Source organism: Citrus sinensis, chromosome 9 (assembly GCF_022201045.2).
Source record: "Citrus sinensis cultivar Valencia sweet orange chromosome 9, DVS_A1.0, whole genome shotgun sequence".
NCBI lineage: Eukaryota > Viridiplantae > Streptophyta > Magnoliopsida > Sapindales > Rutaceae > Citrus > Citrus sinensis.
The window spans coordinates 32,640,116-32,659,310 of NC_068564.1; the positions used below are offsets into that span (position 1 = coordinate 32,640,116).

The following is a 19,195-nucleotide window of genomic DNA, read 5'->3' on the forward strand; positions in this document are numbered from 1 at the left end:
AGATATAAAGTTTAATAGTATAATGACATAATTTTATTAAATTATAGGATTTAATAATTTTTTAAAAAAATTGCAGGATTTTGTAGTAGATCGGGACTGCATATAACATTCATTGAGATTTGGCCATAAAAATTACATTTGCTTAGTTGAGACCTCTGAATTGTGAAACAATTGACCGTAGCACACAAAAAACACAAGAAACGTTGAGAGTAATCAGTGCCTCTAAATTACTTGTGAAAATGCCTCAAAAACTGGGTCAAAATTTATATAAATGAAAAGGGCAAAAAAAAAAAGGAGGGGGCATCTGATCTGATAAATAAATCCAAAACTTCATTCCTTCTTATCGTAGTTTCCATTGCAGCTTTTCTATTTTTTATTTAAGAAAAAGCCACCTTATCAAAAGTCTAGAATATTGCCATAAACTAAAAAGTCTGGGACATTTCAATAGCAAGCAGGAAGAGACTTTAAAATTCGAACACATATGTTGCTACCTAGCTAATTTTAATTAAATATTATTTGTATTAATTGTGGTGTAGACTTTTAAGTCTTTAAGGTTAGACCACAGAAGAAGGCCATGAAATTAATTTAGTACAGTTGCAGGTGATGAGGCTGCAGTTCCAGAGGCTTAAAAAAGAAGAAAAGGCCAAAAAAAAGGTGCTCACATATTAAAGAAATAGAAAATATTAAAAATAATTTAGAAAGAGAAAGTGCAAGTCTCAGTGTCACCGTGGCACAGCTTCACCTCGCCGCATCAAGCCCTCCTTCAAACTTCAAAGTCCTGTCTGCTTAATTAGCTTCCACGTGCCGCTACTTTTAATTAACCTAATTCTTTCTTAAAAATTAAAATTAAATTAATTTCTTGTTTATGGATTATGCCAAAAACCAGTCTGATCACCAAGTTCCATAAACCTGAATTTCGCTCTTTTATTTTTTTAACAAAAATGTTGAAAGAAGTAAGATTTTGCAAAACTGCTAATTCTTCCATTCATTCTCATCAAAATTTACATTCCCGAACCAACAAAGAAAGATGAAAAAGAAGAACAAGAAGAGAATAAAGGAAAAAAAAAATCTGCTACAAAAGGCCACACCACAGCAAAACCTGTAATTTTGAGAGATCATCATCTAATGGGTTTGATGATCTGCTGGTGATTCATTATTAGCAGTCTGCTGCTTTACTACTTCCAATTTCTCATTATTGTTCTTGTCACTGCAAGAGCAGCTCTTATTACTATCATCACCAAAAGAAGAGGACCTACTAGACATTGGGGTGGCCAAATGAGTTGGCTTCAAATCACCAGCCATAATCACCAAAATCTTTTCTTCAAAAACCTGAGGATGAGGCTTCTGAGTTTCATCATGTTTACCCTCACCAGCCTCCAAATCTCTCTCTCCAGCTGCCCCATTATCGCCGCTGTCGAGGTAGCCTGAGAGCTTCCAGTAGGAGCATGCAAGGATCAAGAGAGCAAAAGCAATCAAACCCAACATAGCCGCTAGCCCTCCGAACAAATATGGCACTGGTGAGTGCCACGGCGAGTGTGTCCTCGTAACATTTTGTGTTACAACATGTGACGGCTGTCTTGCTGTCTCCATAAATTAATCTCTTCTAGTTAGTTTAATTTTTTGAGAAAACTTTTGAAAGAAAGAATTATATTAATTGAATCAAGAAGAAGAAGAAGAAGAAGAAGAAGAGAAATGGGAATTGTTCTCAGATAACAGATGAGTTTACAGGGTATTTATAGTGGAGATTAAGGTAAGAGGAGGGTTTGTTTTTGGTGATTTATGTCGTCATTTTTTTTGTTGGGGCCACTAGTTTTTTTTTTTTTTTAAAAAAAAAATTGCTTGGATATCTAAAATTTTAAAAAGAACAGTAAAAACGCACTTAAGAGTGAAGAGTTAAGATTTAATGTTGGGCACATTGTTTAAGTGCTATGTGAATACCGTTTACGACAGTGTTATTGGATAGGAATTGGGAATTAACAGGGAATATATTACAGATTTTGAGAATCAAAAGTACACAAAGCAAACACTTTAGTTATTCTTTACTTCCATCGTGACGTGACCCAATAATGTTTATTTGTTGCATGATAATATGTTCCTTGTAAGGTTCCATTTGCACACTTAAATCATCCAAATGAGATAGCAACAGGGTCCCTACCCCCAACTAATTAAACAACCGTATAACAATTGGGAATCGCAATGATGTTCTATTTGAATAGACTGTAATTTGAGCCTTTAGTTAGCCTCTATGATTTTGATCTTTTAACGTCCTTAACAAGATGATCAAATGATGGATGGGAATGAAATCCGATTCAATTTATTAATTGTGTAATGCATGTACAATGTAGAAATATGAAATAGCTTAACTTTTTTTTTTGATAATCCACTAAGAACGTGGGGGTTAGGCTGGACCCCTACCTATAAATAAACCAATCAATGAAAGAACATAAGGAGGGGAACATAAATCAAACATTTCAGGAAAAGTAAATAATTTAGTAATCAAATAAAATCAATACAAATCAAGGTGATTAATGTCGAATGTATGGAATTCCATGAGTATCCAAATGAATAATGCCTGATAAACCGGTTGGAAGATCACTAGGATTGAAAAATCGCTGACAAGTCTGATGGGTACAAGCCCAATTGGCCATAAAGTCAGCAGCAGATGTAGCTTCTCGAAAAACATGCCTAATACTAATGGATGACCTAGAAGCCAATGCCCGAACACGCCCAAGGATGTAAGTAAAATCCCATCGCACGAAACTACTTGAAATGGCCCAAAAAACTACAGTGGCTGAATCAAATTCTACCTCAAGATCATAAAAACCAAGCTGAGCAGCAAGATCTAAACCTTTTAACAAAGCCATTAATTCAGCAAGAAGAATAGATTGGTGCCCCAAAAAGGAACCAGAAGCAGTTAATATCACGCCTTGATTATCACGCCTTGATGATCTCGCAAAACACCACCAGTAGCAGCCATGCCTGGGTTTCCCCTAGAACAACCATCCACACTCAACTTCACCACCTCCAGTGGCGGTTTCATCCAAGAGACCAATTGAGGTGGTCTGCGGGGAGGCATGATAATACTCAATCCCTCCAGAATCTGAGTGTCCAAAATGCCCCTCAATTGAGATGTCTTGAAACCAAATGTGTCACTAACTAGTCTAATATCCAAAAGCACTCTAAAAATAATAGCGTTCACATTAAAGGCAACTGAATCGTACCTGAGAGTGTTTCGAGCCTGCCAAACATGCCATAGAATGAAACATAAAAGAATGACTCGAATATGTTTTGAAGAACAGCAACACCGTCGCCGGTGACTAAGCAAAGCATGAGGAGACCAAAAAGGGAGATACGGACTAAGATAGACAAACATCCCAGTTTGAGTCAATAGATAGACAAATCGATGCATTTTATTGCACAGCTCAAGTGGTTTTGTAGTGGCTAAGAAGTGAGTTACTTATTAGCCAAACATTTTTTCTATGGCAGGTCTAATCTACTAGTCTCTACAGAAAGTAGGAAGAAAATAAAAAGGAATTTCAAACTCTTCCTTTTAGGAAGGGATAATTAGGAAAATTATATTGATTGTAACTTTCTCCAAACCTCTAAGAAAAACATTATAAAAAAAAAGTTTAAATGGTAATATCTCTCCCTCGGTCCAAAATAAAATAAAGGGACAATTTTGTATTTCTTAGATTGTGAAAATACTTTGTTAGGATAGAATTAATTTTTTTACCTTGTTGAAACAAATTAATTTAACACAATGTATTATGTTAACAGATCCATCGAAAGATACTATAAAATTCTAGAAAAAATCATGTACTGCGCTATATTCTTGTCTTGCTGCGTCACAAACTTTATACAAACATGCACAATCAAAGCAAGCATTACAATTCCATCAGGCAAAAAAAAAAAAAGTAAAGTAAGCATTACAATACTGGGCAGTGGGCATAATGTTGCAAACGGTGTAGTTTGTCCATAGTGCCTGTCATAACGGAGGATAGAAACGGTTTCAACAGAATTCTTGAAAGCCTAAAAAAGAATACGTTGTTACAAACAACTTGCAATTTGAAGGTGTGTGCACTCAGAAAAAGCTATGTTTGGTGGCGTCTACTAATAGTTGCTTAAAGAACTAGAAAGTGTTAGATACACATAATAATAATAATATTCCTCGGCTTCAATCAATATTTGTCCTGATCACCCATCACAAAATACTTATCTCAGTAATACACACATATTCACAAACATCATTATTTTTTTAATACAGACATTCTATCAAGTCATATAATTTAATAGAATCAGTATTTAATTTACTATAAAATTATGTGATTTAGCAGCATGTCTGTACTAATTCTATTAAATTACATGACTTAATAGCATATCTACATGAAAAAAAATGAGAATGCTGTGTGTGTGTGTGTATAGAGAGAGAGAGAGAGAGAGAGAGAGAGAGAATCAGGGATCCCTAACTTTAATTTAGATTTCAATACACTACATGATAAAATTTAGTGTATTGAAATCTGTGTTTATTTTGTCTTTTAACTTATCTCTAAATTTATTAAAATCAGAGATCGCTGATTGAAAAACTACTATATATATGTGTGTGTGTGTGTGTGTTCTCATTTTTTTTTTTTATGCAGATACGCTTTTAAGTCATGCGGTTTAATATAGTCATATTTTAATGCCATTAAACTGCACAACTTTATAATACATTCAGAAATAACTCTATTAAACTGCATGAGTTAACAGCATATCCACATTAAAAAAAAAAAGAGTATATATATATATATATATATATATGACACAATTATATAGTATCTGGTGAATAAAATCATGGCAATCAACTGATAGTACGTGTGTTAGTATTGTGAGCCATAAAACTGGTTAATTCGATCAAATCAAATTAACGTCTTATTTAAGGAAAATAAATAGAAATTGTTCCCACGCACTTCTCAGGTGGGGGGAGCATTTTAAGAAGAAGGTTAATTTGGGGTGCCGGAAATCGAAAAACGTCCCTACCGCCATCATACTCTTTGCCTGCCAATAGCAAACTAGCAATTTTATGTCCAAATACAGCCAGCTAGCTAGCTAGCCTTTCTTTTTTTTTTTTTTTTATCAGGTATGCTGAATGTACGTTTGCTCAAACCAAACAGAAACAAGAAGACAAGCCAGTCTCCTTTTTGTGTAAGGAATGAAATGAGTTACTCAAGTGGAGTAAAGCTTTTCAGTAGTATATATATTTCTATAAGGATTACTTGTAGTGTATAAATTAATCACTTGTATTAAATATTAGCAGTCTTTTAACTCCTATCTATGCTGTTGACTATTATGCAACATATTAAAGTCTCAAGTATCATGCAAGCTTTTCGAGTTTGGGATTGTAGCTATGTATTTGTACATAAATATTTCGAACGGAAAGTCTTATATATATAGACACACATATGTATATCACCGTCAAACAATAAAATGGAAGCGTATGAACTTATCATGACTTTTTTTTAATAATTTCTTTATTATTAAGGTAAGGAAGTGACAGTCACTGAATTTAAAGAGTAATTGTCAAGCTATTATTTTAAAATGTGGTTTGAAATGACTTTAATATACATCTCTTTTATTAAAATTTAATTTTATATAAGTGACTATAACATATCAAAGTCGTTTGTATGTATAAATGGTTAAGAAATGATGCCCAATATTATACGCTGAGTGAAGGGGTTGGAGCCTTTCCCATGAATCATATTTTCAAAATTTGAGTGGTGGGTTCCATTCACTTCGTCAGCTTCCACCACTCAACGTACACGCTAAGGACAATTGGGTATTATTCCTCCCATTGCAATATTTGCATACGTCCAAAGGTTCCATTATTATATATTTTAATGCAATTTTTTTTATGCTTCCACTAAGATTGTATCGTCTCTTTCTTAATTAAAATGATTAGGTATTGAGCAACGAATAATTGTTTGAGAAACAAATCCTGACCATATCCCACTTTTAGATTTAATTTATGATTATTAAGTGAACTAAACGTATCTCCTTTCATGTAATAGGCTAAAACTTCTTTTCTAATTTTTTTTTCTCTAAAATTCTTGGATGCCATTTAAATGGGCAAATTTGGCAGCAAATCACAATGGGTTACGTTAGTTGTTAAAAAATATATATATATACCCACCTAAGCACGAAGGATCGGCAGTTATTTCGTCATTTTATAAATGATTATTAAGTTGATTAATGATGGAAAGTAAACTAATTGTTCCTTATGATAAGATTCGGTTAATTAATTTGAATATCGTAAAGATATTTTCTGATTTAATAATTTCGGGGATACAACAAACGTGATTCAATTTGCAAATTAACAACTACAGAGAGTTATTGGTTGACTTTGTTGAGGAAGAAAAAAAAAAAGCGGTGGAGCAACTTCAAAATTCTTAATTCTTTTTTTATTTTCATTATAATGTATTGTCATTATTTCGCGGCAATGAATCATGTACAAATTAATAACCTTTCGTTTTTGCAATTAAGGTGGTAACGTGCCTTGGATTATCATTCGCTTACGTTAGCATGAAAGATAAGCTGACTATAAATAATGAACCCGGACCCCACTAGTTTTAAATCCATTAATTACGTTGAGAGTGACAAAATTGGAATAATTATCTAAAAATAAACGTGGCTAACATTTGCCGCTGCGAATTACTATGGTAACTTTGATAATTATTGAAGTGGGGTTTCCACCATCTTCATTATTGTTATATTTATTAATTATTATAATTTAGATGCTTTAAGTCAGTAATCATGCCACAGCTATGATTGCTTTCGGGCTGCTCTCATTTCCTAAACAACTTTTTTTAACTTCCCTATAAAATAACTATTTCCGTAAAGATCAAAATACTAATTAAGTACATAGTATTTTATAATTAAAAGCACTTGTGCTATTACTTAATACAAGATATGGTGGATAAGGATGAACAAATATAAGTGAGACGTTTAAGAATCGGGCCAGGTGTTGTAAACTGCTTCACTAAATTAATAAAAGCTATATTAATTGGAGATTAATTTAAAAAAAGGTTAAGGGGCCACCTACAGAAATTAGTGAGATAATGTTGGAATTTCGAGTCATAAAGGAAAGACTGAGAGGATGAGTGCTTGTTCCCTACATGCACAGAAATGTTAATTGCCGGTTACATAATTCTTTTAAGTCTCTGCTGCATTTAACAATTGAATGCATGCATTAAAAAGTGCTTGGAAATAAAATAATAATGTTATAAGATAAAGCGTTAATAATTTGTATAAATTATTGAGGGTATAATGACTTATTTACCATTTGATATAAAAAGACATCTTCCTTAAGCTTCTCAATAAACAAAGAAGATACTAAATTGAAGTATCGAAATAGGAAAAAGAGAACTCAATACTAACTTTACATCAAATAGTATTACATAAAGTTTTTGGTGCAGCACTTAAATAAAATTTACAGGAAAACTGCCAAAGTGAGGGGGGCCAAAGTAAACAATGTATAGAAATTGATAAAATATCAATATACCCCCTTATTTTTTCTGAATTTGTAACCCCAAGATAGAGATAGTCCGGAATTTTTTTTTTTCAAACCATTGCATAAAACCGAAATTTGATAAATTTTCTAGTGAATGAGTTTTGAATTATGAACCTCTCATACCAACATAAGAGATTTTATTGTTGAACCAATAATTATTTCGAAAATGAAACTTTGTACTTAACCACTTGGTTTAAAAGAATAAGGTAAATATGAGTTCGGAACTTGAAGAAATCATGCTTCCAAAACCACTAGATTCAAAAGATGAAATTATTCAATAATAATTTTATGTTATCGAACTTCTAATCCAAGCTGAATTGACGTACTTATATGCGGTAGGTTTGCACGGACCAAACTAAGAAATTGAGTCATAATGAAAATATGCTTGTAGAGTGGACATTTTCAAGGCAAGAAGCCCTCAGCAGAAAAAAGACATTAGGTGGTTTTGGATAACGCCAAATTAAAGGTGGGGAGTTCTCTTGGGCTCTCTCTAATTATTGTAGCTTTGGAGGCTATAGCTAGCTTGTTAGGGCTACACTTACACTTTAATTATAGATCAACTGTGATGGTTTTTTTTTTTTGGGTGGGGGAAACTATTGCTATTTAATTGACACTACTAGCTAGCTATCGCTATCTCCAAAAAGAAGATACCGCAGCAAATGGGAAAACAAAGAAGATCCAAATAAAGCTATCTTAATTATACATCCGAAGGAAAGAAACAACTCAATGAAAAGAAAAGCAAAATGGAGGCAAATGAAGATGACATTATTAATTATTGGGCTGTGCTCAATTATAACAAGTCGTGTTTTAGTTTGCTACTCCAATGTAGATGCTTTTCTATTATTTCTTAAGTTTTAAAAACACTCAATGATCGTAGGGTGATCTGCAACTGATTATATTTTATGAAGAAATTAGACGTATTTAATAATAATTTTTTAATTAAAAAAATGATTCAAGAGAAAAAGGACATAAAGGCTCTCAAAAGTTTATTCAAAATGAACACATTAGGAAACCGTTACCTTTTTCTTTTTTTTTTGTGTGTTTATTTAAATTAAGAAAAGAGTTAATAAATTTCCTCCTTGACGGAGCCTTGATTTGAAAAAAGAAAAAAGAAAATTAGTATAAAATTATAATACTTTCATCTATATCCAAATAAATGTAAAACAAAGTGATAGACAAAAGAGTCCGGATGTATATTAATTTCCGAAATGTTGAAGATCTATTTATTAGGTTTGCCTTAACGGGCTTGGTGTCTGTCAAAATTAAAGAGTTCGTTCAAAATTAATTTCTTCTGTTTTTTGTCCTCATCGTCATTTCTTTTCGTGTGAAATTAATTGAACTCAAACTTTTCAAGTACTTTACCATAACACCTAAGCAATAAAGGGAAAGATAGAAAAGCAGCCTGAACTTTGCAGGGAAAAAAAAAAAAAGGAAAACCCGACATTGATTGGAGGAATTTGACTATTTTTTCTTTGAAGCAAAATTTTAATGAATAAATTCATTAAAATGAGGAGCTAAATGTCAAATTATGAGACAAAGGGCTTTTGGTTCTTTCTCTCAGACTCAAGCACCTGACCCCATTTGGTCAGTAAATTGATGATGTAGTCCAAAATGACATAAAATCACCATGTGCTTTTGCCCTGGAAAAGCACCAAATTTAAAGCACTTTTGGCTGCGGAACATACAAGACCAAAACAAATCGCAGTGACCAACAAAGACTGAGGGGCGGTAACCATGTAGCAAGCTGTACAAAGGCAAAGGAGATTTTCCATAGTTTGCCTCCTTTGAAGCCAAGAACCCACACTGCATATCATTCACTGCAAGCAGATTGTATTAAAAATGACAACAAACTCAATTACTCTTCGAAAGAGTTTTAGAAACGATCTAGAGTACTAGCGTCAATTTACAAAACGGGCAGTCGATGTGTCAAGCACTCGATCAATTAGCGATCGTCAAACAATCTACATGCATATGTCAGCCATTTTTTCCCCGCACGTATATAATGCGACAAATTAACTTTTATGTTTCGTAAGTGGGCTGATTTATATAACTTTCCCCTAATTTAAAGCTATTTCTGTAAATTTTTATGGAATCTTGGTTATTTAGATGAGAACTTTAATTACGAGTAGAGGAATTGTGTGGCATTTGCAGAAATTGTACCTAGCTGGGATTCGAGACCACTACTTTCAGTGGATAGTGTCTGAGGAATCGATTAGATTTGGTAAGAATTTTGTCCAATCAGAATAAGTTTACCATTTAGCATAAAAATCAATTGAGGGTACTTATCAATATTGGTGGCTCCCCACATAGCCACATTTCTTAAATTCGTCACCAAGAATCATTATACGCATTTTGTTACGTGAGAGCATGCCGACATCGACATGTTCTTGCTTCACATGGTGATGGCATTGAGACCTTCTTTAAGAAATATCAAGAGTCATTTATTCGTTTCTAGCCAAGGCTCCCAGGTTTTGATTTGTAGCTAGTTTGAATTTCGAAAGTTTATATATATATATATATAATGTACAATTAAAGCCCAACATGGTATAATGTAGAATCAAGACTACTAGAACCTACTCAAGTCAAGCATAAGAAATTAAAGAAAATAAGTTCCTATAATTATTCAGGAAACTCGAACCCTCCATCTTAGAATTAAAAGGAGAAGGTACTGACCAACACAATGAAAAAAGTTATTGGCAAAAATTTATATTTAGTTGGTTACATATGAGGCAAATTTGTAGAGCAATATTTTGTTTATAAAAATTATAGTAAATAAGAACACAATATTAGTATTGTGAATTTTGAAAAGACCGAGATAGATACAAGAGGTGAAAAGATTGATACTATGGTGAGCTAGTTGATAACGACAAAAAATGAATACGTGAGATCAAATTGATTTTGGTAGGAGCGTAATTGACTTCATGAATATCTATGTATCATAATAAGAATGTGAAGAATTGCATCTTACCGCAAGTTGTTTGATACTAACAAATCATCACGAACATAATGTCAAATATTAGTCTCATTACAAACACTTGCACACCTTTGTTTTATCTAATATCTGTCAAAACGGTAGAAGCTAACGGGGAAAGCACATTGTTCCCTCAAATCTCAATCCCTGTGCGTAGGACAAATAGGTCAATTTATTCTCAAATCGAATATCCAACAACTTGTATCACTCAAAAAAATTGAATCGATAACCAGATAATTTGTGATGTTGCCTTTTCTTTTTAATATTTTCTTAAATATAAATAGAAAAGCTTTCAATTACTTTCGTATATTTGTTGAAATTAGGTGTTGAGATTGAGATAGATCACCTAACACTATCACTAATCATTCAATCATTAAGCAAAATGAGTCAAAGGTTGGGCCTACGTAACCATCAAGCTGTGATTTAACTGAACAATCAATATTACCCAGACAATTATGTAAAACTCAAACTTATCCCATCACTCAAACTAAGGCTTCCCCCACCCTCATCAAATCTTGTGATATGCTGGAAACTGCTAATCTATAATGATTACCCCGATTTGACAAGATTATCATGTCCCTGTCTTTAATCCTATAATTTTATATCATGGGGGTTCGACCATCACACATGTAGTCTATACTTTTCACATCTCAGAATGCAAAAATCGAAACATGAAACTTAAGACTTACAACATATATAGCAAAGTTTTTTCATATAAAATTATAAGTTTAAAGTTTCATTTTAAAAATTTTACGCTCGCTGTTATATAAATTGAACCCATCTCCATATACAATTTTACGTTGCTCTCTCTCTCTGGCTTTCTCAAAAGTCGTCAAAAGTAATGCTAGTGCAATCTCCAATGACCCAACTCAAAAGAATACATGATAAGGCAATTAGGCAATACGAGCCACAAACCAAGAAGCAAAATACAAGAAATGGTGAATAGGCATATGTTGTATTGTAGTAAGAAAGGAGGTCAAAAGTAAGTAGCCATTAGCCAAGACGTGATACGTTGTGGAGGCTGAGTCAGTGGTCAATTGACCTGGTGAGTAGTGACGTGAAAAGGAGAACAAAAATGGGATTATCGAAGAGGGCACTTTGCTTCCCTAGGAGTAGACAAATTGATACTCATGGGACACAGGAGGGCAGCAGGACCAGCACTCACGGCCCTGGCCCCCACCGCCTACACTACTAGAAACAACCCCATGAGTCAAGTCATTTTCTCCTACACCCTGGCCTGTTCATCTGTGTCGTCAATCAACACAAAAGCTCACCCACTCATGCCCAACCACTAGATAATGTCCCTTTCTTTCATTTTTCCCTTTTTTTAATTAAATTAAAAACTGTGATTTTAACTCAAATAAGCATTTACTCTGTTTTGCAAAAATCTAAAGGAAAAAGGAAAAAAGAAACAAACAAGAGAAGTTACTTAGCTCAATTGTGTGAACCTTTTGTTCTTTCAACCTGCAGAAATAGTTTACCATCATGCACTTAAACAATCCTTACAATTTACGTGTAAATGCAAAATTGCAAATAGTGAGTAAAATTATCACTATTAGTAGCTATTAGTTTGGTTTAAACAAGATTACAAAAACTTATTTTCCACTATAATTACCCACAACTCTTCTCAAATTCAAGCAGTCGCATCAGACATTTCATACAAAATTTGAAAAGAAAATCCGATCCACTATGAATTGCTAAGAAATTCTTGACTAGTTTAGGCTAATAAACTAGATGAACAATTGTAAATAAAAAGTATAACCACATAAGCAAATGGTATTATAAACCCTAAAAGGGCAATGACAGTGACTATTAAATGGACTGAATATAATATCACCTTATCATATAGAAATCCAGTTAAGTATTCAAACATCAAAGATAGCAATACACTCTAAATGGCTCAACCAATGACAGACGACAAGATTTCCAGAATGACCATCATCACTTCCCCCTGTAATACAGAGACAGAAAATAGTTAGTATGAGAGAAATGAAAGGAGAGAGGTAAAAGGTCATTTCATTTTCACTTACGTGTTCATCATAAGAGTTATGTTGTCTCCTTTGAGAAGAATCCTTCCTGAGAAAGAAAGGAAAAGGAAAATATTTAGGAAAAGCCGTCAGATTAAAGGGGTTAATTAACTAAGAAAGTAAATCACCTAATGGCTTTCTGGTATTTTTCTTTATGTGAACCTCTTCAGCATCATCCAAAACCAAGTTCATGTACTCATCAAAACCCTGTACAGAAAAATGATCCAAATTCCAGAATTAAGAACAAATAGAGCATATCAAAGTGCTGCTAAGTGATAAAGATATACAGAATTATATCACTTTGCTTTTAATCTTTCACTTCTATCTAATTTGTGAAACATCAAAGAAATGCTACTCCAAGATCAGCAAGCAACCCAAACGACTGCTAACAGTATTCAATGGATGGATCAAGATTTATCGTAGGGCAAAATTTCATCCCTACAGCACTTCAAACACTACCAAAACAGCAATATATAGTCCCATACAGATAAAGCAAGATGCATTTGGAAAAAAAGGCTATCTCTTATAATTTGATTTCCATGCTACTATCAATTTAATGCTCCATACTCAAAATCTGGATACCTCCTCAAAAACTGAACATTTTGAAAACCAAAATTTCCTTATCCAACAAAATGTATCAGAAGTAACCGTTGCTTCAAAGAGGCATTTTCTCACTACTAATTTGGTTATATGAGCTTCAAGCTTATAATGGCCAAAGTTGAAGTCAAAGACACTATAGAAGCCGTCCTACTAAATAAGGTAAGAAAGATAGTCACAAAGTGACTAGCCATAAGATGAAAGAAAAGAAAACTAGAAGTGCCACTTGATAAAATACCCATTAAAGAGCTACATTATGCATCCTCCTTCCGCAAAATATGAAATTGTTCTGACCAATCAAAAAATTGTCTTATAACAGATGAACAACAAGAATGGCCAACAGGACACTATATTTCCCAACCACTAACTTCCTAGAAAATAATTAACTAGGTGAGCCTATTAAAATTGTGCTTAGTGACACCTATACCTCTACCACCTACTACTAAAAGTACACAACATTCTGAAGTTCAACAACCAGTGACATTATGATGAAATATGAGTAACTTTCAAAAAAGGAAGAGAAGTTCACAACCACAAATCAAAAACTGTTCTTCAAGCGCAGAGGTAAAACAAAGAAGATAATAATAATATGCCTTTTCTAGTTGAAAAGTCAGCAAATGCAAATCAGATGCTGACCAAGAAAGATATGTTGACAAAAGAATAATTCACGCAGCTATTTGAACAAACCCTTAACTGGCCTTAAAGCCATTTGTTGTAGAACATGAGAAGGACACACGTGAAAACTTCATACAACATGGAAGACCAGAATGCTTGAAAAAGAAACTGCCAGTATGAAAGTCTGATGCTTCTTCTTTAAAGCACAGTGTATTCTCTCTTCCTTGCAGTTCAACGAAAAAGTGTTTCATGAGGGCACATGCATACCAAAGAAGAAAAGCTATTCAAGATTGTGAGCAATTATAGAGTGGTGCTCTAATGATATAGGGTGAGAGATCACAATATTTAACGGAAACAACAACTGTCAAGTGTTCAATTGTGTGACAACAGTTTCCTTCACACCCATTATTACCATATGAAGAGGAGCGTCAAGATGTGTAGGATTCTAAATAGTAAAGCATGGGAACACCAAAACCACATGGTAAAGCAATTAAAAGAAGCTATAAATTAACCATCGGTATTTGGAAATCAAATCAGAGGCTGTGGCTTTAGTCATTGAACTCATGATTTGAAGGCTGTATATCAGGCAAGGTTACGGTATTTTCAGAATACCCTGTTTTTCAAGTGTGTGTTCTTTTATGTTCTGGAATTCTTCAGTTTCTAAAAGAACCCAGAATAAAAGGAAATTGGAGAGTATCAGCTAGGCTATCACAGTTATAAACACAGGGTTCGAGACATTGTGATTGAATTTCGAAAAATCATGATTTATTGCAGAGTTGCAGGGCTTGTCGAAAGTAACACAACCAATGGTAATTAGTTTCTACCTTCCTATATTTACTGAGAGTTTCAAAAAGCAGAGGCATAAGTGAGTAAAGAACACCTGGGAATCACTAATTAAACTCTAAGCATTATGCATTAAAACGTTTCTAACAATTTCAGTTCAAGACAGCATATACAGAAGCCAATTTCAATTTAAACAAACACACATATGCTAAAGCACAAATATAAACAACTTAAGTGAACTTGCTTGAAATCATGTACTTGTAAAGAAAAAATTATACACTTCACATGAAAAACACAATTGTGATTATAAGATTCAAAATACTATTTTTTAAAAATAAAAAATTACAATAATTCGGCCTTCAATCCTCAAATCCTTCTGCTCAAAAAGCCAAATCTGAATGCGAGCTTTCTGTATGGATTGAAACCAAAAGGAGCAAATTTATGCAAAAATTGAACAACCCATCAGCAAAAACAAATAAATAAGTAGAACCAGAAGAGAAAATCAATATATATAGTAGACTTACGCTTTGAAGGAACCTGAAAATCAAATTCTGGCACCACACGAGAAACGTGGAAACAGAAAGGAAAAGTAAATCAGCAAAAAATCATAAACCCTAAAAGAAGAAATTTGAAAAAAAAAAGTTGTAATTAGTGAACGACGCGGCGTACAATGGGCTGAGTCATAATCCTCTGAACTTTGGTGCTCGCCATTGCTATCGAATTCACAGAGATACGCTTGAGAATTCAAGAGACGAAAAACCCTAGCGGGAGCGAAAGCGCTTTTCAGTATAAGGACCTTGACTTATGCAAGAAGCGGACGACCTCGTAGAGTTCTAGGTTTTGATTAGTTATTAGGGTCCTAACACGACCCCATAGTATCAATACAGCAGTCTAATTAAATTTCAATTGAGTCCTAAATGTTTATGATATTTTTAATCAAGTACTTATTTTGCTAAATTGTGATAAAAAGTCCCTGCAGCCGTTGTCTATGTTTAAGCGAAAGTGTGGAAGACTGGAAGTTAATAGAATGGCGAGGACTAAATATAACTATAACCCAAGCGAAAGCGAACACCAAGCCGCATCTTCCTCCACAACCATCAAAGAGGCCAAAAAATAAATGGATTCCAACATATTTCTTTTTGCTAATTTAATTTACTTATTTATTTATTTTTTGGTTGATGATGTTGTTGTTAGTGTTAGCTTTAGTGTTAATGTTAGTGTTATGTTGTTGTGTTGCTATTGTTGTCATCGCTGTTGGTTGGTTGTTTGTTGCCATTGTAGTTACGTGGCGCAGCTGCTTAAAAGATGTTACCTTCGGCATCCTTAGATGATACTGTTGTAATATGCAAACGGAGAGGGAACGCCTATTACGGACAAGAGGTTGGCTTCAAAAGTAGTGTGTCGAGGTTTCAATGCCTCAGGTGAGGTTTGATGAGTAGGCTATATGGGGAATCACTTTGTTTTAGTGACTTTATGTGATTTTCTTTATTAGAATGAGTCGTGCTAAATATCAAGAATGGTAAGAGAATGTTGAAAGAAACGGCAGCTTGTGCGACTGTTTCGGCTTTTCTCTCTCTCGCCATTCTATTAGTTTTTTTTTTATTGTTAAAAATATTTAAAAAAAAAAGAGAAAACCATAGAAAACAACCCATATCCATAAAATCCCAACACTCCATTACTCTCTCTCCCTCTCTCGATTTTCATCCTCTCTTTTCATAACCTGACATTCACTATTTCGTGATGATATTTCCATGACCTTCATATGCTCTGTATTAGTATGATGCCCTTCCCCATATAGTTCAACTTGTTTTAGAGGTTCCTCTTTGGACCCATAACACATTTCAACACCAGTGCATACTTGAGGGACTATATACTCACAGAGCTTCTCTGTGCTTGCTTGGAGTATAGTTATGTTATGCTGTTTTTGCGGCCTTCATGTGCTCTTCATCGATCTGATGTTATTCACCAACAGGTTCAATGGGTTCAGTCACTTCTTCATCATTATTGCTTTGAAGATTCTCCATGTTTGCCTTTAAGTTGCTATACATTGTGCTCACAACCATTTCAATATCCATTAATGCTGCGTTTACTTGTCAGTAATCGGAATGAGCTAGAATCAGAATGAACTGAAATCAGAATGAACTGGAATGGGAATGGGAAATGAGAATCAGAATAAGTTGTTTACTTGACCTATAGGAATTGGAATCGGAATGGGCTGGAATCCGATTGATGTGTTTATTTTATTTTGGAATCGGAATTGGAATGAGTTAGAATATAACAAATTACTAAAAAATACTTAATGAATTATTATCATAATTATTGTTTTATATTTTAATTACAGTGATTATTTATTCAAAGATTATTATTATTAATTATTGTGAATAATATATTAATATATTAATTAATTGTAATTTTTTAATTAATTAATTATAATGATATACTAATTAATTATATTAATTATTATAATAATTATTATATTAATTATTATTTTAAAAATATATTAATTATTGTGATTATTTATTCAAAAATTAATAATAATTATTATTGTGAATAATATATTAATATATTAATTAATTATAATTTTTTAATTAATTAATTATAATGATATACTAATTAATTATAATAATTATAATAATAATTATTATAAAAATATTTTAACTATTGTGATTATTTATTCAAAAACTATAATTATTAATACATTATTGTTAATAATATATTAATTGATTAATTATAATTATTAATATATTATTGTTAATAATATACTAATATGTTAATTAATAGTAATAATTATATTAATTAATTAATAATAATAAAAGTATATTTATTATTGTGATTATTTATCAAAAATTATAATTATTGTTAATAATATATTAATTAACAGTAAAAATTATATTAATTAATTAATAATATTTTAACCAATTATAATAATTATATTAATAGTTATTATAGTAGTATATTAATTAATTAGTTAATTATTAATAATATAATAATTATTGTGAATATTTATAAGAAAGTAGAATTATTAATAATTATTGTTAATAATATATTAATATATTAATTATTAATATAATTATTATAGTAGTATATTAATTATTTTGATTATTTATCATTACTAATAATTATTGTTAATAATATATTAATATAATAATTAATTCATTAATAATAATATATGAATTAATTACAATAATAATATATTAATTATTGTGATTATTTATTAAAAAACTATAATTATTAATAATTGTTGTTAATAATATAATAATTTATTAATTAATTATAAATGATGACAATATGTGTATTTTTAATTTTGGGGGAGGGCAAAAGAGTCATTCCCGAGAATGGGAGACTTATTCCCACCTCCCCCTTGGGAATAAGTCTCCCATTCCTCATTCCCAAATTGTGATGAGTCCCACAATTCCGATTCTGATTTCCGGCTTTATTTTACGAAGTAAACGTCATTAATCATTCCAATTCTGGATTCCGATTCCCTAATTCGGAAAGTAAACGCACCATAAGTGAGATGAGAAAATGCTACAACAAGAATATAAAAGAAGAGTAACCATTTAAATTTTAACTAGACTTGATAACAAACAAATAACGAAAAGCATTTTAAGAGTCCTAATGCTAACAAATCGAATCTAGAACATACTCATCGGTTGGAGAATAATCAAAGAGGGAGATGAAAGTCCAAAGAGGGAGAGAGAGTGATAGAGAGATAGAGATTCTGTGGATATAGGCTGTCCCTTTCTCTCTCTTTTTTTAAAATATTTTTAATAATAAAAAATTATTAGAACGGCGAGAGAGAAGTCGAAACGGCAGCAAAAGCTGCCGTTTCTCTCAGCATTCTCTCGCCATTCTATATGCTAACAAATCACTTTGTTTTTGCAGGCAAGTAGGCAACTGCTGCGAGCCCAATCCAACAACGACTTTACGTTTGTTTATTCTTTGTTTTAGCGACTTTACGTTTGTTTATTCGTTTTGTGAGTAGGCTATATGGGGAATCACTTTGTTTTAATGACTATTTTTTTTAATAAATGAGTTTCATAAATAATTTGAGGGATTTAAATAGTCTCATTTTTTAAACAAATTATATTGGCGATAATTAGTAACGAATAAGTCCCTAGAGTTACAAAAAAGAAAAGGAAAATTCTATTTAATATTATTAAATCCTCAACTACTATATATAATTAATCAGACAATTATTATTAAGGGGTATTTATTATATTCTCGAAGTATATACTATATGTAACACAATAAACTTATGAGTTGTTATTTATGACAACTCAATTGTTTCACCTGGTATTGTTTTTTTTAACAACTCAAAAATTATTATATATTACATATAATACAACACACGAACCTAATAACTTAATTACAATTAAATTTCAATATTTCAGATTTTATTTGCTATTGATAGTAACGTGTTGAATATCCGATTCTTGAAGGCAAGCTCAAGATGCATGTTCGCAGAAACTCCTGTGATCAGCATTGTATGTTTTTTTCCCCCCTAAAATAAATAAACCCATATTTCAATGTCAGACCTCCCCTAGATTGCCATTTTTTGTTTGTTCGTTCATAAAAAAATGGTTATTAAAACAAATGTTGTGTACCAATAGTACAAAATTCTATGCCCAACATTAAATCAAATAAGGAATATATGGA

General features: G+C 32.3%; 2 protein-coding genes across 2 annotated transcripts; both read right to left on the reverse strand.

Moving 5' to 3' along the window:
- Positions 1-959: 959 nt before the first annotated feature.
- LOC102620065 (protein GLUTAMINE DUMPER 3) lies at positions 960-1,719 on the reverse strand. The gene has a single exon (XM_006474072.3). The coding sequence runs from the start codon at positions 1,588-1,590 to the stop codon at positions 1,123-1,125; it is 468 nt and encodes a 155-aa protein (XP_006474135.1). The 5' UTR covers positions 1,591-1,719; the 3' UTR covers positions 960-1,122.
- Positions 1,720-12,263: 10,544 nt separating this feature from the next.
- On the reverse strand, positions 12,264-15,392 carry LOC102619789 (uncharacterized). Its single transcript, XM_006474071.4, has 6 exons — positions 15,206-15,392; positions 15,061-15,087; positions 14,883-14,945; positions 12,670-12,748; positions 12,545-12,590; positions 12,264-12,465 (listed from the first exon to the last, which is right to left on the reverse strand). The coding sequence occupies exons 1-6, from the start codon at positions 15,245-15,247 to the stop codon at positions 12,456-12,458; spliced, it is 267 nt and encodes an 88-aa protein (XP_006474134.1). The 5' UTR covers positions 15,248-15,392; the 3' UTR covers positions 12,264-12,455.
- Between the last annotated feature and the right edge of the window lie 3,803 nt (positions 15,393-19,195).

What these genes read in the sequence shown, in the direction of transcription:
- LOC102620065 (XM_006474072.3), bottom strand. Translation starts at nt 1,590, where the DNA reads ATGGAGACAGCAAGACAGCCGTCACATGTTGTAACACAAAATGTTACG.
- LOC102619789 (XM_006474071.4), bottom strand. Translation starts at nt 15,247, where the DNA reads ATGGCGAGCACCAAAGTTCAGAGGATTATGACTCAGCCCATT. An exon ending in TTTTCAGGTTCCTTCAAAGC is followed by an intron (nt 14,946 to 15,060) that starts GTAAGTCTACTA and finishes CAATCCATACAG; the next exon opens with AAAGCTCGCATTCAGATTTG. An exon ending in GGATTGAAGGCCGAATTATT is followed by an intron (nt 12,749 to 14,882) that starts GTAATTTTTTAT and finishes TTTTCTGTACAG; the next exon opens with GGTTTTGATGAGTACATGAA.